This window comes from Pezoporus wallicus, unplaced genomic scaffold (assembly GCF_028554395.1).
Source record: "Pezoporus wallicus isolate ANWC-B61680 ecotype Strahan unplaced genomic scaffold, APGP_CSIRO_Pwel_v1 contig_7673, whole genome shotgun sequence".
Taxonomy (NCBI): domain Eukaryota; kingdom Metazoa; phylum Chordata; class Aves; order Psittaciformes; family Psittacidae; genus Pezoporus; species Pezoporus wallicus.
The window spans coordinates 318557-341865 of NW_026639532.1; the positions used below are offsets into that span (position 1 = coordinate 318557).

The 23309-nt window shown below is 36.3% G+C and overlaps 1 protein-coding gene across 6 annotated transcripts in view; it reads right to left on the reverse strand.

Moving 5' to 3' along the window:
• The window catches only part of PAM (peptidylglycine alpha-amidating monooxygenase), a 66061-nt gene that overhangs the window by 38237 nt on the left and 4515 nt on the right, over positions 1–23309 (reverse strand). For all 6 annotated transcript variants that reach the window (XM_057414807.1, XM_057414806.1, XM_057414804.1 and 3 more), the window contains exons 4-11: positions 21258–21345; positions 14595–14680; positions 12789–12872; positions 4554–4602; positions 3995–4062; positions 2394–2474; positions 2205–2281; positions 1814–1917 (exon numbers count right to left, since the gene is read on the reverse strand). In XM_057414807.1, the coding sequence (XP_057270790.1) occupies positions 1814–1917; positions 2205–2281; positions 2394–2474; positions 3995–4062; positions 4554–4602; positions 12789–12872; positions 14595–14680; positions 21258–21345 (637 nt within the window). The remainder of the gene's footprint in view (positions 1–1813; positions 1918–2204; positions 2282–2393; positions 2475–3994; positions 4063–4553; positions 4603–12788; positions 12873–14594; positions 14681–21257; positions 21346–23309) is intronic.

The window sequence follows — 23309 nt, forward strand, 5'->3', positions numbered from 1 at the left end:
CCCACATTCAAATGCGCCCATTTATTGCCCAATCATACTGTTTCTAATGCGGCAGAACTTAATTTCATTACGTATTAGGACACCATAAATATCTCTTAAAGAGAAGACAGCACTGCAATCTTGAGAAGAACTTGATCACAAGCTTTGTAAGGAAGACATGAGTGCAAGAGGAATGATTAAACACTGGAAAAATTCCGTTCTTTGATAAATGTCCATGCACTTGGAACAGGAGAGGCTCTTCTCTACTGCTACATAATACTGTCTTCAATAGACAAAAAAGCTGGCATGAGAAAAATTTTCTTCTGAAAAATATTACTTTCTGACACAGACAACACAGGGCCTCTCTGCAACTGTGATCTGTTCCTGCTTTTTTCCTCTGCCTTATGGTTGATGTATGTTATTTATAGCTACAATTCTGACAATGGAATAAGCTGGAGCTGTAAAGAAAGGTTTGCAAAATAAAGGCTTTTACATTCACATTTTTTAATTAGCTTTCACAATTAACCACTGAGTCTGCATTCATAAAAAGTTACGGGGGTGGCTTATTAGCTGTTTGCAAAAGACGTCAGTGCTGACTTTTCCAGCAGCATCCTGCAGCATTCATTTACTCACCATAGCAACATTAATGACACCAGCCAGAGGGGAGATATGGGGAACATGGGAAAATAGAGTATTTCAGAGGGGAACTGGTATTTTTCCATGCATTGAAAATTTAGCATCCCTTGGAGACCAGAAAAATCAGACTCTGACTGGGCAAGCTCCGGTTAGAAAGCACTAACTTCACTGTTGGCCTCCCAGTATCTGTTACTATAATTGCTTCCTCTTTAAAACTCTAGTAGAAAAGGAGATGTGGAACCCACATGAACTCTGGTTCACCTGACAAGTTACTGTGTCTAAAAAATACAAAGTTTGTCCTTTTAAGTATTTACAGTTAAAAAAAAAAGAAAAAAATAAACTCCATCAACAACAGTTTTAGTAAATTCACAGAAAACTCAGAATCCTTCTATTAGATATCTGAACTCCTGAGAAACTCTGTTTCATGAACAAATTTAATCTCTCTACTGAAATGCAATATTGGGGTGCTCAGTGCATTAAATGTCTAATCCCTTGGGGTTCTGCAGCACATACTTCCAGAACAGAGAGATTGTTCTGCAGAGTATCTTCATTCTTCATATATGCAGCAAACTCTACTGCAAAGAACTGAAGCCACTTAAGACAATATTTTTTTAATATTGCATCTATTTTTATAGTTACATTTGTCAACTTCATCTTACAGAACTCTGCCTGTCATCTTCAACTGACAAACACAGTTCAGGTTTTCCTATTGATCATTATTAGTCATTTATGGCTTTCTTTGTTTTGATAAAAGCATGTATATTTTTATATTGAAATAATGGTAACCCATATATTAGTTCACATTTTTTAAGTCAGATTTTATGATGGCTCAAAATTTATCAGAATTTTATAAATTTCCATTAATTTTCTTCTGAAATAATGAAGAGAAATTGTGATGCTTTATTGTTTTGCCTTAAACAGTCAGTAACTTCAGCCTACTAAAATTTTTTTAGACTTGATGACTCCTTTAAGTGTACGTCAGCCCAACATCTGAGTAAGGTACTTGGTAGCATGGCTTCTGAACACTCCACCAAAGTGAGGGCAATGAATGTTATGTAGAGTTAAATATCTAGCAGACTAGATAGCAAAACAGAACATTCTGGCAGAATTTAACAATTAGAATTATTCTGAAAGGAGACATGAAACAAGTATATTTCTAAACATAACCAATGACATGGAGCAAACAGAGAAAATTTACCCTATGTGCGTCTCTGTAGTTCTGCCTTCACCACTGAAAACACATCTAGCTGCTAGGGTATCATCATAGCTAACTTCCACAGGACGTTCTACTGGATAGAATGCCTGAAAGAGAGGGTGAGTCACCCTAATCAGTAAAAGCATCTCATATTATTTACATCAACACCCACACACAAGAATAACTGCTACACATCTGAAAGGTAACTTCAGGATGGTTGTGCATTGTAATGTAACCATGATAATGCTGGGCAATATTCACTTTCTACTGGCACAACATGTACCACTGGAAACACCATGAGGTATATCTATGCGTACATGACTGTCAATTCATCTTCCTGGTTTTAAATAAAGATAAACAAAATTTATAGTTAGAATTAAAAAAAACAACCAACCTGTGGTAGTTGTGGACTCTGTCTACCAATCAATGTCCATTGACCATTTCTCACTCTGTATCCACTCACTACTTTACCTATAACATACCAATATGTATGTGAACAAGCGACATCTAAAAAAAATATGCTGTAGTGTCAGCATTTTTCTGTTAAGCATTTGGTATTCCCATGTTGCAATAAAACTCTTACCTAATCTGTGTGTATGAACTCTGTAGGCAAAAAGGTGCATTGGAAACCTTTTGTAATGGCAGGCAATGTCTGCATCAACAGCTGTTAAAATATGATAGCAATAAACAAAGAAAAAAAACCACATTAATTATTAGAGAAAAGGTACACTAAGGTACTTCAGTCACTTGAAAAAGACCTTCTGTGATGATGTACATAAAAAATGGGACTAAAACTTAGTAGTATTTTTTCCAGCATATGCTGCTGCTATCTAACAAAGTAACACGCTTACAGACTATGTAACACTTAAAAGAGGAACACGTAAAATAAACATAGCTATAGTAAACAGTCTACTCTAGAGAAAATGAAAATAAACTGGTATCATTCTAAAATTATACAATTTATAATTAAGTCTTGATTGTAAGATCTTATAGTTCTAGGCCCAGTTCTAAAGATTTAGGGTTAGATGCAGACTTTGGCAGAGAAGGGCTATACTTGGCACTATACTAGTGTTAGGAGCCTACAGAGAATACTTCCGCTGGTGCCTCTCTGAGACTGGCTGGCTGAGATAAATGCAACCAGAGAGACTGGCTGCATTCTTCCTTTTATAAAAAACTTCATGATCTTCTGCAAAACTGCAAGTTTGATTGAGCAGGCACAGAATCTTATTTCCCTTTCCCTCCCCCCTTCAACTGAAAGAGTAAGTATCTGCAATGATCAAATATCTTTTAGGAGGGATAAGGAGGGTGGTTTCTTTTGATGTTTTCATACTGAAGAGCAAATTCTGTTAAGCTTCAAATCAAATTGAAAAAGATTTCAAGTGGCTGAAGTCACTTAACAGTTGAAGTCAACTGGGCATTTGACCACCTCATCCTATTTAGGCAGCTAACTGCAAATGGGAAAAATGGTGTTCTCACATATCTTATTAAGAATGCCAGTTTAGCATAGGCAAATACAGAGTCAGTGCTCAAACTCCTTAAAACAAAACATTCCGTGCTAGCTTCAAGAAATGCTATTGGGACTATACAAGCTGAGCCTCAGGTAAAATCCACTGAGTAGGATTTGTTTGGGAACATTGTTGTACAGTGTTTTTTCAGCATTTTGACCTTTTAACCACGTAGGAACATATGAATAAATTCTTTAAGGAACAGTTCCTTACTGGTAGAAATTAATTTATTAAAACTGAACTCTTGGTAAACCACTAATAGCATGATTGGCAAATACTTACGAGTAACAGTCCAAAAAATTGTACGGTGTTTTCTTTTTGGTTGTTTTTTCGTTTTGTTTTTTTTTTTTTTTTTGTGAGATGGAGTGAATAAGAAAATGAATAGTGCTCTTTTTTGTAAAATATTAAGACAAAAATAAAATACTCATAAGATTTCTAGAAATGTATTGCACAGATCGTTATTGTTCTGTACACTGTCTTCTACAACACTGATCACTTTTGCTGATGTAGTTATCAGAAAATATGATATAATTTTAGAATTATAACTATTTTTGTCATCATTTGTTTAATTTGTCCATCTACAATTCAGTGAGTCTCTGCTACATTTTCTTAGGCAATAAGCAGTAAAAATAAACCAGATGCTAAAATTACATAATCGCTTTGTAGAATTACAACTCACCTTTCTCGCCTGGCGGTATTACAGTGTTCACAGACATCATAAGATACATTCCGGCAATCAAAGGCTGCCTGCAATTCAAAACTCAAGCTGTGCTAATCAAGTCCTTTTCAAAACATGACTGCAAGTGACACAATATGCAGTAGTATTTACCACCACTAATTTCTAAATAAACTATGTCTGAAACTGGTCTACTGAGAAAGCAGCTGAAACACAGCACTTCCCTTTCCTTACTGTTTTTCATACAAGCTACAAATTTTTAAGCATCTACAAAACATGTGAAAAACAACATGACCACCTACACAATTCATGTCCCAGATTTCTAAATATGAAGTTCTTAAACTGGATTAACTCAGTACTGATAGCCCTATTTCATCAAGTTTCTTAGCAGAAACAAAAATTTTTGCCAACAAATGACACATAGATTCAAAATTCTTAATATTGTGATGTCTGTATTATTTTTATTTTACATGTTTTCAAAGGAATCTAAAGGAGGCCTTTCCATGTCTTCTGTTCCAATGAAAAAAAATTGTAACATTTAAGTATTTTCAGAAATACTTACTTCTGATGTGTCAGATGTAAAGTTACACCAGAGCAGTCCTTGTGTTTGTCTGTACAAGTCACAAAAAGGTTTAATCATTTACAACTGAACCCATACAAAATTATTACATACTAGTAACATTATTCTGCCGTATAAAGAATACCAGAAGACAAAATAAGTTTTAATCTTATTGTTTGCAGTAGAACTTTCACACTATGAAAACATGACCCAAACTTGCAGAAATCTGAACGCAATGCTGCATTTGCAGCAAAAACCTAATAAAGAAAGAAACTAGTGGATGAAAAACCGTTTTTTTGGCATTAGATACTGTAGATCTTTATGAAATAGCATCTGTGAGACGAAACAGCATCATTTTTACAACAGCAGAAAAAGCTGGTTTGCTTCAAACAAATCTATTTTGAGAAAAGCTAGAAAAATTAAAAATTTGTGGAAAAGTAATGGTTTCAGCCATTAATAACAAACCAGCCAGAAATACTTGCAATAAAATCACCAGGTGATTTTGAGATACCAATACAGAGAGCAGCTCTGTTCAACACTGGACATCCCAGAAGGACAGTAAAACAAGTTAATTGATTTGTTAATGTACTGTACCAGCATTATTTAATGTGTTTGACATTTTAATTTAAATATACTAAAGACTTGAAAGTTACTCTGTTTTAGTTGGTGATCTGGAAGTTCAAACTTAATTTTTTTTCCAAGAAGTTCCCTTTCTTACGTTTATACCAAAACAGCTCTAGTTAGAAGACAGATGTAACGCCAAAGCAGGTAAACAGAAATTGCCAAAAAAATACCCTCTAACAATATATGCTTCAGGTAAGAAAGAGAACACAGTAGCCATGGGTCTGCTGACAAGTGATAACTTGGGAGAGATTTTCTTCCATCAGCAGCTAGGTTCAGAACTGAAAACAACATTGCATTTGAACAGAAGAAAGGGTAGTAACTAGAGTGGGACAAAACAGAGCCTTTCCAGGTTAAAAAATACCAGTTTAGTTTTTCAAACATTAGGTATTTTAGTCACACCACATTTCATTATTAAAGGATAATACTAAGTTTGGGTTTTACCACCATTAACACTAGAATTTAATTCCAATATGTTCACTAAGTAGAAACCTACTGTTTTTACAAAATGTATAAATTAGTGCATATGTTAGGCAAGTGAAAAAATTGCTACCCCAGTTTCACTAGGTTCTCACAGTGATCATCATGGCATCTGAGAATTCTTAAGTTTCTCCAGCTCTGTGCGTCCCAACAAACACTTCTGTATTTAAAAATTTGAATCAATAAATCACAGTTGTACTTTTACAAATAACGACGAGAAGGAAAGTCTTCACTATATATGTGAAAGAAAAATTACAACAGTCACTCTTTGACTCTACACTAGTGGGTGGACTACTAAGTACTGCAGATGCACTGAATGTTTGGAAAGCATGCCTCATGAGAATTCTTGAAACCAAGAGTCATGAATCAGAAGAAAAGTAGCTGAAAATTCATTTGGTGATCCAGAAACAGAAGCATATCCATTCAACATAGATGTGATTTCTGATGGGTCTTTGCAAGCTATATGTTATATTGCCCAAAACTCAAGAGAGTTTGGTACCTATATTCTGCATAAAGGATTGAATATGGGTATGGCACAGTAATAACAAATTCACTTGTAATTATACTAGAAGAATTTTAAGACTATGCATAGGTATAAAAATGCAAAACCAGTCAGTCAGCCACTGTGCTGCTGTACCATCCACATTTTCTGTTTTTAAAAAAAAAACAAAACAATATATTGTAGAAGATATTTTTATTACAATAGCATACAATCCTGTGTATAATTTTTATGCAAACACCCATGTTTGTACAGAAAAATAGTAGCCACTGAAAAATTAAAATAAAATTAAAGCTAAAAATTCTCCAATTTAAAGTCCAATCATTAAAACAGATATAAAAAATAGCCTTAAAATGTCTTTGGTTTTGTTTTTTTTTAAAGTTACTTGTTAAAAAATGAAAAATAAAAAATAGCAAAAAAACCCACATTCATCACATGGTAAGTAAGTAGGGAGGTGGCAGAGACGTAAAGAAAAAGGTTGAGGGAGAGAGAGAAGTGACAAGACCAAATAAAAGACTAAGCTATAGTAGATAAGGGAAAAACTCAAAGTCAAGATATGGTCAGCACTGGCTAAAGACAGGAAGAAAAACTGAAGTTATGCCATGCCAGAATAAGCACTAGTTTTCAATTACAGATAACAAATGTTGCTTCCAAAAGGCCAAGTCATGAATTGAAAAGCACCCCAAGGACTAAGTTATGAGGACAAAAGTAGGGAAATGATTGGAAAACATTCAAGAGAAAGAAATTCAATTCTTTGTCCATGGTTTTAGAAAAATGTTCAAGATACGTATATACTGTTCATCCTCCTCTACTCTTCACTGTAGGAAGCTTCATTACAATCTCAATACAGGTCTTTGTGAAGTCTCTTTTGCTCCACAATCCTTGTTTGAAACCAATTTTTTGACTAAATTTTTGGCTATTCATATAACACAGGTGATGCAGAATTCAGCTTTATCAGTTTAATGCCGTTAGAGAGTTTGCACTACATAAATTTTAATGGAAGTTGGGAAATGCTTGCTTCCTCAGAACATTTTATTTTATTACCTAATGTCATTTAAAATTTTAAAATTTAAAATGCAATCAATAGTTTTGTTTCTCTCAGTTTTGCAATTTGCAGTTGAGAATATCATCACCCTATCTTTTAAACACTGTTGAAAAACTATCCCAAAACAACAAACCCAAACCTAACATATGCCAAATATTAGTTGTGTTTGAAAAATATAACCCTTACTGTGTCATTGAGTCTTTCTTTTAAAACAGCACTGTGAGAGGAAGGAAATTACTCCAATATATTTCAGTTTGCCAGTTTTAAAGTGTTTTCACACTATTTAAATTTTCAGACTACTGAAAAAAATTTCATTATTTAAATCTAAATTGAGTAATTTCAAAATGAACTGAAGACAGTGGGAAATTTATCATTGCAACTATACAAGGCAATCATATTAATCATATTATTATATGAGCCTTGGGTGACATTGTTTAGTATGAGGTGTCCTTGCTCGTGGCAGGGGGGGTTGGAACTAAATGATCTTAAGGTCTTTCCAACCCTGACTATTCTATGATTCTATGATATTATCAGGAGAAACAAATCAACTTCTGATCTCCAGTGCTGTGTCCAGAGTAAACTAATAGACATACATTGGTGTAGGCTTCTAAGAAATTCTTGCACCATATTATAATTTCGTCTACGGTTATATATAGCCATGAGTGAGCTAAACTTTTTTCTAACAGTTACAGAAATATGACTGAAATGCTGTTTCCTTGCTTCTACTCTACAGCTGACCTCCTTGAAAGACTGAAAGCTGCTGAACCATCCATCCAAGAATGCTGATTGCAGTGAGGCCATGCTTTTTCCCCATGCAAACTCTTTCGGAACTTTACTGTGTGACTGAAGCAAAAATATCCTTAATGCACAAACCAAGCAGAAGGTGACCCACCTGGCTGAGGAGGGAAATACAGCAGACATTGTCTATCTGGACTTTAGTAAAACATCTGACACTCTCCCACAGAATCCTCCTGGAGAAACTGGCTGCTCATAGCCTGGAAAAGTGTATTCTTCAAAGAAATGGCTGGATGGCAAAGTGCAAAGAGTGGTGGTAAATGGTGTCACATGTGGTTGACAACTCAGGGCTCGGTACCAGGGCCTGGAGGTGCTGACTGATGTTGCTGAGCATAAGCCAGCTTGTGTCCAGGCAGCCAAGAAGGCCAATGGCATCCAACCTAGTTTAGTATGTGATTCCATGAAAATCTTAAAGATTCCTTTCAAGTCTGGCAGTCCAGCTGACTGGAATTATTTTGATTTCTTTGTTTCAGGTATTCAGCAAATACGCACTGCTCTGAGACAAGTTACTAGTTACTACTTGCCAGCTGGCAAAGACTGGGAAAAGCATCTTTATATACCTCAGGAACAGGTTCTGTGAAAGCCAATTGTCAAGGCAGTTTCCAACCCAGATGAAACTACAAGGTATGCTTATGACTGTGTTTTGTGTGGTGTGCAAATATAACACAATCATATTAAATATTCCCTGATTTTATTTACCTCTGTAATCCAAAATCAATACTGTATGTTAAACGCTTAAATTAGTTAAAAAGAATGACCTGTGCTGCTCCTCCTAAATCCTGTTTTCTAGGAGAAATATATGAAATACTAGAAATAGTTTGTCAAATGGAACATTCATAACTGAGGAGAAGCCAAATTATCCTAAAAATAAATGCTCTTTCTGTAGGCTGATTTCGATAAAACTTCCAATCCAAGTGTAACAGGCTTCCTGCCAGTCTGTCTATCTCTTTAGTCACATGTATGATAATCTGACATGGAAGCTGAGACTCCTAGGGCTTCCTAGATACTTAAAATTCTGTGTTGTTTTTTACTTAGAAAAATAAATACTTCTCAAAAGCTTTTTTTTTTTTTTTGCCTTTTTTTTTTCACTCTGGGTACATGTAATATAAATTACAGGGCACGATGTTCAAACCCTTTATTCATTTTTTTCATTGCTCTATTTCTAATACTTAATAGAAATAATACAGTACTTATACGTGGCTACTAGAATACTTAAAAGCTTTCACTGTAGCAGAATGGTCCTTTTCTTTTCTTATGAAGTTCCAAACCCCTTGTTATTTCAAAGTCAGCCCTTTGAGTTGTACCAGAATATCCATATATGGTGTCAGAATTGGCTTTGTTTCATTAAAATTAGAAGCAGACTCAAAGATGGAGCACAACCTCTGAGCAAGGCAATTCCAAAGCTAATGCCCACTGGGAATTAATTTTACACCAGTTATATTTAAAAAGACAAAGACATGTAGCACAAAATTTAACTTGAAGTCTTGGTAAAAAAAGAGACCAATTCATTATGCTGCTTTCAGTATTTGATACATAAAAGAAGACTAGCTGAGTCAGGTTTTTTTCATGAGAGTCAAGGTGCTTGCTTCTGCTAATCTGCTCACTCATCCAGAATCTCAGCAAAATTGTTTTAAAAAGTCTAGTAACATGAAAATGAAACTCTACCTTTATTCTATGAAAAACAAAATGCAAGCACAGACTCCCTGGTGCCATTTTCACAGCTTTCCAAATAGAAAAGAGGTGAACAAATGTTGATCCTGATGTGGTATAATTTTTTCTAGCAAATACCTCGTACAGGTCACAGATGACTGACTTCCTGAAAGGAAATCACAACGTCTCATAGACATGAATATTCAGGAGTATGCAGAATTAATTTTACTCAAGGCACCAATGTTAAGCCTTCTGGTTATCAAAGAGAAGCACATGGCATCCAGTACTCAAAATAAGGTAATTATTTTTCATTTTAAAAATAATATATCGGATTATCAAGTAAAAGGCCCTGAAATAAAACAGAAGGCATCCTGCCATACTCTTTAACCTTTGAAAGAGTACATGAAATTAGTATCTCCTATATTACAGTCCACACTTCTTAAACTTTCAGAATTTTTCAGGTTTATATCTGTAACACTGATTATTCTAAGCCCTGCACAGATATTCTAGGCAAAAAATAAGAAAAGTGTTGCTGTAAAACTAAGTTTTGACTACCAAGTTAATTTATTAATAAAACTTTCCAAATACATCCTCAACTAATATGCAACAGAGGGTACTCATCTCATTTGTTTCTGTTTTGTTAGTTTTTTTACTTAAGAGCAAAAATGACAGTGAGAACTCTCACTGTCCCCAAGCAATAATGAAGAGCAGCCTTTCAACTATCAAGCTCTCTATAGAGGTTTTTAGCTTCAATTATTTGTGATTTTAGCAGGCAAACAATATCACTGTAATGATCCATCTGAATTGTCCCATGAAAATAAATTCTGTCAACTTCAGTTGCACACATTTGCATTTGTGCTCCACTTAAACAGTGCTGGCACCCTCAGTTTATTCCTTCATTCTCCTTCTCTTCCTCCTTCTCATCACCATAAACGCCTTCATGCTACATTTTATCTTTAAATCATGGTAAGAAACCATACCTTCAACTTCAGACAGTGCTGCTGAAAAATCTTGAGTATTGCTGAAACCTTGCCAGTGGTATCATGGTAGAAAGGCTGCATGGCACCCAGAAGATACCAGCAACAGGCTAATTTCTTTGTCCAAACCAATTACAACATGTTGATCATTTACCATGGTACCACAGAAGAGTTAGGAGGCCGTAAGCATAGCTCAAACTATTGCTGTAATACATATTGCTCCTTTATATTTTTGCTATTACCCAGCTTACTTTTCCTCCCTTCTTTCAAGTCCAACATATTATCACTTAGCCCATGAGGATCTTCACATTCTTGTTTAAATCCTACACAGTAATGCACCACAACCAGGTCTGAAGAGAATGATGACCTACAGGTTTTTTTGTTCTTGAAGGCCAGACAAGCCTTAACCCAGAACCACCACACAGGATGTGATTCACAGAGTGGAAATAACAATTCATGCATCTCAAAGATGTCAAAACAAGACAATTCAGGTTTAAAGAACAAAGCACAACATGAAAGATAAATAAATAAGTAAATAAATAAATAAATGCAATTAAACTTGTCCCCCAAAGTCACAGATAATCAATACCTCAATATGTATTAATGAAATCCAAATTTCAGTAAACCAATATTATAATGTATGGGCCAGATGAGCAGACAATGAGGTAGACTGAAAACTGGCCGAATGGTTAGGCCCAGAGAGTGGTGATCAGTGGTGCAATGTCTAATTGGAAGATGGTAACTAGCAGTGTACCCCAGGGGTCAATACTGTGCCCACTCCTGTTGAACATCTTCATTAATGACATGGATGACAGGACAGAGTTTACCCTCAGCAAGTCTGCACAGGACACCAAACTGAGAAGATGTGCTGATACCCCAGAGGATTGTGCTGTCATCCAGAGGGACCTGGACAGGCTGGAGAAATGGCCCCAGAGGAACCTCATGCAGTTCAACAAGGGGAAGTGCAAAGTCTTGCATCAGGGGAGGAACAACCGCAGGCACCAGAACATGCTGGGTGCAGCCCAGCTGGAAAGCAGCTTGGCAGAAATGGATCTGGGGGTCCTGGTGGACACCAAGCTGAAGATGAGCCAGTGATGTGCCCTTGCTGCAAAAAACCCTAAGAGTGTCCTCAGCCAAACCACTGCCAGCAGGTCAGGGGAGGTGATGTCTCTCTGAGGTGGTGAGGCCACACCTGGAGTGCTGGATCCAGGCCTGGACTCCCCAGTACGAGAGAGACATGAATGTATTGGGGAGTCCAAGGAAGGGCCATCAAGATGATGAGGGGACTGAAGCATCTCTTGTAAGAGGAGACAGCTGGAAATGTTCAGCCTGGAGAAGAGATGGACTTGTGCAAGGAAGAATCTTACCCATGTACAAACAAATCCTGCAGGGAGGGTGTAAAGAAGACATAGCCAGGCTCTTTTTAGTGGTGTCCAGTGACAGGACCAGAGGAAATGAGCACAAACTGAGATACAGGAGGCTCCTTCTTTTTTTTCACTTTGAGGATGACTGAGGATGGGCATAGGCACTTCTGGAGATATCCAAAAGCTAACTGCAACTGTCTGTTGGTTGCCCTTCTTGAGCGGGTGGAAGATGGATGAGACAACTTCAAGATGTCCCTTCAACCTTAGCCATTCTGCGGTTGTGTGAAACACTCACTGACAACATAAGCATAATACCATGCTTAAAATGAGTGGTTATTTCTTTTTTAAGATGAAAAGACACCATCTGCTAGTTACAACTTTTTCCAAACATAGACAGTGTGACTGGTCCCTGCATGTCATCTTTCTCACCAGCTACTCAAGTAAGGTGACAGGTTAAGGGTGTTCACAGTTACTAGTTTCAACTTTCTTAAAGAAAACTGAATTCAAAAAACTGAATTATACAGGGAAAAACAAGCTTCTCCCCACACTTCAAATTATTGCTTCTTCCTTAAGTCATTTGCTTTATATTTTTTTAAGGAAAAAAACCTGTTCCATTTTTAAATATTTACAGAGATAGAGCAAGTTTATAAAGAAGTCAAGTTAATAGGTAAACTTTATTACAAGTGTGCTTACTGATCTTTACCTTTGTGAGTGACACTCACAAGAAAGTTCTTTTCTACAGGTAATGTAAACATTTTCAATGCTTTAACTGATATAAGTTACAGAACAAATTTCCAAAATACATACCTCTAAATGCACTAATATCTCCATAGTGCACCTGGAGCACAAAAAATCTACCACCTGTTTCTCCTCCAACTCTGAATCCAACACCTATGAGAAGGAAAATGCATTGTTTTCAGAAGCAATAAAGCGTAAGATGGTTCACCACTGCTGACCATATCTAAAAACATAAATCGCTGTAATGGCTTTGAGTGAAGGGGTAAAAAATTTCACTGAGACAACAGTGAAGAAAACATTGTCCTGAAAACTGGGAGAACGACCACCACAAGACATGTTCCCAAATAGACTAAGAAGCTAAGACTGTAACTTGGGTATTAATGAGCAGATATCTGCTTTAAGCAAAGGATTCTCTCAATCTAAGAATGTGAATACAGATTTGAGGTATATATATGTATATAAACACACTATACATTTGGTTTGGTTTTTTTTTTAATTAAATTATCAAGTTCTGCTATCTTTGTAGGATTTGGTAGAACTCTCATTTCTCATGCAACCTGTGAATGGCAAAAACTGATTAACGCTGACTTACTAATAACATACTGAGAATGAAAACATATAAAGATCTGCAGTAAAGTATTCTTTTACATTAATTATGTAAATTAGTATTGTATGCAGAAAAAATCTGGAGGAAATTATGAAGCTATGTTACTTGTTGACAGAAGTAAGCACAGGAACAGAAGAAAACAGAATTAAGAATTAACTTGAAATAACAAAATCGTGAAATATCACCAACAGAATTTCTAAGTACTGATTCTACAGTGAACGCTCTTCAAAAGAAGCAGAGAAAGAAATTTCTTCTTATTTGGTTACTGGATCCAACTGCCCACAGCAAAACCTACTTATAAATCAGACCGCAGACTCTGCATATAAATGTAGAATCATTACCAACCCTCTCCACAAACTTCATATTTGTGGACAGTTTAGAGACAAGAAAATTACTACTAGTTGGTGTTTAATAGCAAAACTTTCATAGAATCCTCCAAGCAAAATTATTTTTTTACTTGACATTCTGATCACCAAATCAAATAACACTTGTGCTGGTAAGTGTATGAACTGATTACTAAAAATAAACCTCTTCATGAGGTTCACTGCTCCCAGTTATGAATAGGCAATAAAAAAGATCAAATAAAAAATTTGTATAATTCAGTCTTTTCAGACCAAGGCTGCATAGATGATAGGTATTTCTAGGATTCTTAGCATTTATTAGAAAGAACAACCTCTATCTTCTAGACATACCACTACAAGTAGCTTAAAAAAATTCTGATAGAATTCAGCAAAACCATCTATCATACAACAAAATGGGTAAGTAAACATGTTGCTCAAGCACATCAAAGCATGAAGAAATGAAAAGCACATAAAGATGTCAAGCATACTTAAGACACAGAAAAAAAATCAATATTTAGATTGAACTTGTTTGAGCTTTCCCAAAACACACAAAAATATTTTAATGCAGTTTGTGTGCTACTGAAACATAAATAGTATCCTTCCAATAACATACAGTAGGAAATGCAAGACTAATGCTATATAAAAATAAAGCATTATATTATGACCACTATTTCTACCTTAGCCTTTCTTCCCCCCTTTCTTCCCCCCTACTGAAACCCATATTATAGCAAACACGATGAAGAAAAAACCAAACCCAAGTATTATAGCTAGTTTATTTATAGTATATGAGGTTGATGTTTATACAGTTTCGACTAACCATAATGAAAAAATTATACAAGGTTCCTGTATATGCCAGGTGCTTATTTCCACATCTTCTTCTCTCCCTTGCCCCTGGCACACAAGAACTTCACGTTAAAGGCACAGTACCTTCGGGTAGCCTGGTGGGTGGAGCATTTCTTGCCCAAGCATACAAAATATTAGATTTGTCTTTGCATGTTCCTTCATCACAGTCCCTAAAAACATGAGGGAAGAAAACAAAACAGTACATGATTTTTTAATTCTTAAATCAGAAAGGACAGGTGAATTACATGCAAAACCACTAATTTTAAGACCTATCGAAGAGTTTTTGGATGTATGATGATTAAGCCCTTTCAATGTAGGCTGCTTTCTCAGATATCATTAGATCCTCCTTCTTCTTTTGGTTTTTCCCTCCCCTCTGCCTTATGATAGCATTAGGTAAACAGGGCCAAAACTATAGAGATTTGTGGTAGTCCCTATCAAACTAGTAGTTAGTGATGAAAATAAATAATGGAACCTTTTGTGAGAATGAACCGTATAAAAATATCTAGCAGTACTAGCTCAAGTGCCAAAAAATGACAATGGCTGCTACTTTTATGCAGAGGGACTGGACTCGTGCGCAAAGCAGAAAGAAACACACAAGACATCAAAGTTTTAAGTCAGAATTGATATTTAAAATTCATTGAAAAATTACTGACAAAAAAAAGCAGCTATATATGGACCAGCTGGTAGGAAGCACTCACACTCTTCTTCCCTGTACTTAAAGCAAGTTCACTGCTTTAAGTTAATTTTATTCCATTGCACAACTTCTTGCTTTCCATAAACAGAAAAATCACACATACTCACACAAACAAACAAACAAAGACCACAAACGGGTCACAAATATTTACAATAACTGAGAGCTCCAGAGTTGCCCTTAGCCTCTGCAATGCCTTGCAGGCAACCCTAAGGGTGGAATGTGAAAAACTCCCAAAAAAAGATCTAGACACCTTGAACCTGCAAAAACTGATAAACCTGAAGCACAGACACTACCAGATCTGCAAAAGGCCAGTCAGAAACAGTTGTACAGACAACATAATGTTCCTGGACCACAGCCAAGACTGCTACATGTAGGTGTAGGTTACAGGATGATATAAACAAACAAGGATCCCTTGTTTCCAAACACCCACACAGAAGCACTTCTCAATCCTCTATTAGAGGAAAGGGCTATTTAGAGTGTATTTGTACCTTCTTCACTGGCAGAGCATTGTGCCACTGAGCACAGTGTGAAAGTAATTCTGCAGGTGCAGCACACTTAGTGTGACACCTAGAAAGCCTCAACCTCAAACTATTCAGACTACACCAACTGATCCCAGCAGGCTGATACCCATGCAAAGACTTCAATGCAAACCAAAATGGTTTACCTCCTCTGTTTACTGCTGCTGGTAAAACCTGGCAGACCTGGGAAAGACCTGGAAAAACACTTTTATACATAAAGAGCAGTTTCAGTCACTTTAAATCCTGGGAAAAATAGTCTCACACAGCGTGAGGAGGAGCATAAAAACATAAAAGATCAGGACTTTTAGTGGATGCAGGTTCAGTAACATTTCTGTTGAGGATGAATGAGCCATATCTGCTACCTTCCAGAATAAATGATGATGCTTTCCAGGTGCTGTCCCAGGAATAATCGTTTTTTTTCTGGCACATATGGAAAACCAGCTCTGTGGAACATTATGAATTTCTGGGATCCCAGGGAGCCTTACTGCAACATACCTGCTGTGTTTTCCTCTAACGGAAAGCATTGCCATAATCATCAGACCACCAAGAGAAAATGGAATGTGCCACTTTTTTGTTTTCATTAATGTTGCTCATAACACATCTAGACCTTCACAGCTAGTAGTCTGGTCATTTTCCCCTTCAAACACGTCCCAGTGGACAAGCAAAACTCATTTAAAGATTAAGTGAAATGTCTCACCAGTAATGACCATGCAGCTGCAGGTAAAAATTGCACAGCTTTCAACTGCTACGATCTAAAAAAAACCCAAAGGGATCTAACCAGGTATTGAACTACTTGGTTTGGAATTGTATTGAATGAAGAGACTGGTTAGGAGGAACAACAGCAGAAACCACAAGCACAGCTGCAGTTTTACCACCACATTCTGGGCCAGCTAGCCCTTGTTTATGCCACAGTATTTTTTAGGATCACATAAGCTAGGTAAAAAAAGGGCATAGGCTGTTTCCTCCTGAAATGTTGGCTGATGAATACTTCAGTGAAGAAAGATAAATACATTACTCTTTCATTATGCTTTAAAAATGGTCAACCCTCAAATGTAGCCATCAATGCTGCTTTTGAAACAGCAAGTTTTCAGAAAAACACAAACCTAGAGGAGAGACCACAAAGAAGAGTTAAGATAACTGATGAACAGATTTAAAAGCAGGAAGGTAGTAAAAAGTATACATGTACAAACAAAAAATAAACAATCACTGAAATTCATTGCTTCTTTACATGGAAAAAAATAATGAGATTTGGAGCAGAATGAGTAGCACAGAATACCTTAAAAATGGATTATAACTGCATAGTACACAGTATTGCACTAACAATTAGTTTTGACTGTGACCAAAATGTGGCTGTCAAGGGAGTAGGGGAAGTGTGGAAATAGAGATGACTGACTGCTTCTCATATATTTGTTTTTTTATAAACTGCCCTGGACCTTCCACAGGGCCAGTTTTGGTAATTTTGGTAAAGGCTCAATTTTGGGTAAGTTCAGGAGCTTTTAATGGCACTGGGGTTTTGAACAATTAAAAAAGCAAAATAATTCACTATGTGAGCAAGACTTAGGATATCTGCCATGATTAAGACAACAAATAATTTTCTGTTTACTTCTTTGTCTATTATACTCAACTTCTTGATTCTAACCAAGAGTTGTAAAGAAAGATAATTGAGATGACTGAGTGAGAAAAATCATTTTTATTTCTTGAGCTTAATGGTGCAGAACATTCTGGGGCAGTGACAATGGTAAGAAACTACACTCATAATTTTTACACTGTTTTCACTCTCCTCTAAGCAGTCAAATACAAGTATTTCACTGAACCAGTCTTGACATCTTTTGCAACCTTTACTGAACTACTGGTGTCAAAAGCTTTCAAAAACATGCTCTCCTGCGAGCAGCAGCTGGTTACCTACAACCTGTACTTAATACATTTATTTCAATTAGGTAACTATTTCAAGCTGCCTTGCCTAATCCCAAAATAAAGGCTATATCTATGAATCACCTCTTTCAAGAGAGCTCATTTCAGTGTTAGGTTTGACGCAGTGTGAGACCTGTCTTGCTAGAAGACTCAGAAGTTCTGAATAATTCAGTGTTTTCTTTTAAATCATTCAAGTGCATTTTTGACTATCTATGGAGAATCCAAACTTCTGATGAATCAGCTCAGGCATGCTACTTTGATTTCAGCACAGTTTATCAGCTCAGGCAAAACTTGTCGTAGTGGACAAACTGCTCTTAGGGCTATTATGATCAAGAAACAGAAGCAGCTATACATTTTTTTTTGGTGCACTGAGAGCAACCTGGGCAACTGAGCCCTAGAATCCTACTTTATTTCTGTGGAAAAGCCTGGGTATTTCAAGAAGGGAGAAACACCTCTGTTCCCCATTAGACACTGTCCAAGAGCCTTTCAGATGGCCAGGAGCATTTGCATGAGCAGCATCAAGTCACCAGAAAAGCCACCACGCCAGAGTAGCATCGTAGATTCTGCCTCAGCAGTGCTAAGGGCACAGGGCAGTGAATCCCAAGAAGAGTTATCTGAATGCTGTATCTTCCCCCTCCCATTTTTCCACATTCAAAACTGGCCTGAATGAAACTTCATGCCTCAGGGAAATCAATTTTGCACTTGCATTCTGACTGCTCCTAAAGGCCTATTTTTTCATAATACACCTAGCCCACAATGGCATGAAAAATAGTTCTTGAGCTAGTACATTTCAATGCTCTTACAACTGATTACAAACCATCTGAGTAATGCTGCCCAGAATTTCAGCGAAGAAACTACAATAAGGCAAAAAACCCATTATAGTATACCTTAATTGAATAAAAGCTGGCTATGTAAAAATGTTCATCATGTAAACTATAAGGGAATGATCCTTGCTAAACAAGATTTACAGTGGTGTCCTCAGATGTCAGTTCTCAGTCATTCTGTCCCTAGGAGATGGAAGAGCAAGTGAAGTCATCACTTATTACTCTGCAGGTAACAAAAATAACAAATAATAATAAAAAAAAAAACCTGAACATGTTTTATCGTTAACACACAGTCATCAGAACAAAATTAGTGCTAGTGGCTGAAAGACTCTAGCATATGTAAACCAGTAGGAAAAGACTTGTTTTCAAATTGTATGTACTCTCTGCAATGACTTACAAATATATGCCACAGTTTCTACATATCTGAACATTTAAATGAACATGTTTACAACAAAGACATTTACAGATATACACATACAGATGTAAACACACGTATATGTACACACATATATACTAATTATATACACACATGGATACATAACAAAGGGGCATTTATACGATCTTATGTAAGTATGTCAAACAGGCATAAATGCAGATGTCTAAAGCCTCCTTTATGTAGAACAGACATGATCATCTTTCTGTCCTTTCAGATAGCCATGGGCAGAGCAAGATGATTGCAAACTGTTGCAGCAACAAGGATGCAAGATTATGAGACACAGCATGAAAAGCTTTTATTTTGAGAATGTAAAGCAAATACTGCAGTTCAGGAACTACACACAGAAAAAAACAGCAAGATTTAATTAAAACCTGCATCTGATAAACTGGAAGTATATTTAAATGCAACACTATTGTATTGGATCTGGCTGAGCTGGAGTTAATTCTTCCCCACAGCAGCCTTCACAGTGATGTGTTTTGATGTGTTTTGGTAGCTAGCAAGGTGTCGTTTAACATGCCAGTGTTTTGGCTACTGCTGAGCAGTGCCTGCACAACATCAAGGCTGTCTGTCCAACATTCCCCCTTAACAGTAGGCTAAGGGTGGGCAAGATCTTCAGAGAGGACACAGCCAGGACAGCTGACCAAAGCTACCAAAGGGATATTTCATATCACGATGTCTGCTCAGCATATAAAGCTAAGAGAAAGGGGATAACGGGTCATTCGTTATGATGACATTTGTCTTGTGAAGCAATCACTACGCATACTGACACCCTACTTCCAGGAAAGTGGCTGGAGATTGCCAGCTGATGGGAAGTAGAGAATAAATCTTTTGTTTTTCTTTGCTTTCATGCATAACCTTTGCTTTTGCTTTATTAAGATGCTTTTATCATGAACCACAATTTTTTTTCCATCTTATTTTCTGCCCCCTGCCCAGCTGAGGAGGGGAGCGACAGAGCAGCCTGGTGGGCACCTGACATCCAACATCAAACCACCACAACTAATTACATACTTCATCATTTGACAGGCAGATGTTAAGTACAGCAATCAAAACCGAAAGCAACATTAGCTGCCACTGGTGCTCTTCTGCTGGACCATAGTTCCTCTCCAAGAAGAGAGATTATACAGTCTGATCAACCTGTAACAATACTTTTCTATCACATATGGATTATTTCAAGGCTCCAACAAAACTACTTCCAGACATATAAACCCAAGAAACTACAAGTAAAATCTACTCAGTTTTAATTAGGACACTCAAGATGTAAATGGATTTTAAGAGGCCACAATGGGAACCATTTTATGTTGCTGTATTTTTCATATTAAACTATTCAAACAGTACATTGTGACATTTAAGATACAATAGAAAGAACACAGAAAAAACTGCTGGGAAAAGAAATTAATAGAAATTCTGTGCTTTCACAGTTTTACTTCTGTCGGAACTTTTTAAGTGTCTGTTTTCTTGCAGGACAAGATTGCAACATTTTCTTTATTAAAATTGTTGGTTGGTAGATAGAAGGAAGATAAAACTTCTGATGAATGTTTGTTGTATGCTTAAAATATTACTCAAATCATCTCCAAAAACATGCAGACAATATTTGAAATGCTAAATTAATATTTTTGTTTTGTTTTGTTTTGTTTTCTGTGGAAAATACATTATGCTATACCTATTAGCTGTAACCTACAGCACTAGTTACCTTTTTGGTAAATACTTAAAAGTTAAATTGTGATTATGCAACCTGACCAGAAAATATAAATTAAAATTGTTCCACAGAGCAGAGTAAATCACAAGCTTTGCAGGGTCAGCAAAATCTCTTTTTTATTGAAAACCTGGAAAAAACTTACAAAATTACCTGACAGACCATTCATTTCCACCTTCTTTCACTCTCTTCACTCTAGTTCCCTACACTTATTCTAGTGGCATTGAAAGGTTCCCTCTGCCCTCGTTTTGAAAGGCAAGTCTACCACCAAACCACTTGACAGAAAACGTTCTTCAGCTTACTCTTTACCCAGTTTCTTTCCAGACACCTGGTAGAACACTTCTTCATACACTAAAAGCAGCCAGCTATACAAGAAACCTAGATTTATTGGTATCCAATTGTACCCTGCCTTCTACAGCTTCTGTCTCCTCCTCGGAGACAGTTAATCATGAAGAATAAGAAAACACATATTTTTCTCCACTTTACAGAGTAGTTAGTTAAAAAGAAAACTAACACCTTTAAGTGTGGAAAACCCAGAATGTTATGCAGTTCTTCTTCATTCTAAATTTTTCTAATTTATCAAAAAATTGTGACACAGGAAAGGGTTTATGTAGAAGCAAATAACACATGAAAACTTAGCTAAAATAACAAAGGCAAACTGTAACTCTTACCAGTAATTTTCAGTAGAACTGGGTTCATTACATCCAAAGAGCAACATGTGATGGACAGTGTCCATGCTGGCATGAGGCTTAAAGTCAACTGAAAAACAAAATGGTAATAACAAATAATCTATCCTTATTTTCACCAGAAGTGACATAAGCAAGAGCATTTTGTACCATTTTTTCTCTGTAATACTAGAAATAGGCATGCATGTGCCCACGCATTCATTTACCTTCTGCTTTTCACTTACAAGCTGTCCTTATATTCCCATTCAACAGCTTGTCTCCCAAGCTAAAACAGTAACGGTTTTGGTATTGATACCAATCTAAATAAAATCTGATTTACTTTCCTGATCAAGTACTACTTTAACTTAGGAACTCCAGGAGAAACATAAATGAAGAGAACATGGCATCAGTTTAATATTAACAGTGTCTAGTTAAGCAATGTATTAAAAAAAAAAACTATTCTAAGTTCATCTTCATGAATAACAACGCAATGATACAGTTAATACTCTCTCTTTCCTATAAAGGAATGAACTTCGAAGAAATCTATCAACATAACAGTGTCCACAGTTTGGCAGATTAAGAAAACATTAGAGGCCTTCAACACAGTGAAATTGTCATTACTTGGTAACAGGGAAGTTAATATATGCCATATTAGAGTAACAAACCCATAGTGTCTCAGAGTCACGTACGGACAAAAAAAGTAATAAATCATCTAATTATTTCAATTTGTGTTGCTGAACTTAATAGGCTCCATCTCATTCATACACCACAATCTGATAGATAGGGACTCACTATGAGTCAGTAAGAAAAAGATACATTTATTTACTAGTCACCCATGTGAATGAACATGAGGGTGAAGATGACAAACTGGGTGTTATAATTACAAACTTGATATTTCTTGGCTGAGTGGCTTGCTGTTAGACTCAATTCTTGTAAGTGTCTGGAATTCCAGAACACCCTTTATCTACCACTACAGCTCACCATAGTGAAAAAATTATTTTTTATCAACACCTGCACCATTAAAGACTCAATCTAGTTTCTAGTTTGGCTACTCATTCATAAACATTAATCAAGCAAAAGGTGGAAGACCAAAACCACAATATGTTTTTAAAATGTAACTGGAATGGCATTGTCTTGAAAAATTATATATTAATCTCACTCATCAAGATCATTTAAACATTAATCTCACAGCCATTTCATTTCGTAGAAGCAAAAGGTATGTTGCTAAAATTAACCTTTGGCTGTAAACAATGCTATCATGGGCAAACTTTATGTTCACAGAACAGGTTTTGATTTTATTGTTTTTTTAAATTTGCTCATCAAGCAATCAAATTTTATTATACTTTCTAATGACATGTACTCAAGCACAGTGATCACTGGGAAGGTTACCAAATCCTATGAAAATCTGGTGCAGAACATGTAAACACTTAAACCCTAAAGGTTTCCCAGTCTTCAGAGAAAAAATAGGCTGCCTTGCATGATTCACATTGAGACTGCATAAATACCACTTTTACGCAAATTCTTTTAGTAGGTCCTTCTAAACACATACACCACTGAAAATTTATGTGGCTTTAACACATGTAAACACGAAATGACAGAACTAAATGTGCAGGAATCTAATAAGAAATAGAACTATGCAAGTTTGCAACTCAGTGAAGTACTAAATAAAAAGTGCTTACCCAGCAGGTTAGTAGTGTATCTATGAATCACATGAAAGCAGAACAGTCTATTGCACACATTGCACAGCAGATATAGTTTTTAGACAATGAACACTCACTCTCTTTTAATGCTCATGTTCCTTTCTGGTATCAAACTCACAGCCAAGATAGCAGGTCAGATTCTGACTTCTTTACAAAATAAATACAGAGGAAGCACCGAGGAAAATTTACTCAATTTTTTTAGATACTATAATACATGAAAATCTAAACACAACATTCTGTTTCTGAAGGATTTCCAAAAGGAAATCCATAGGGGACAATAGTCTCACAACACACTACAACAAAAACTACATAGGATTCCCACCATATTTCTTGTAAGTGGAGATATTCTAAAACACAA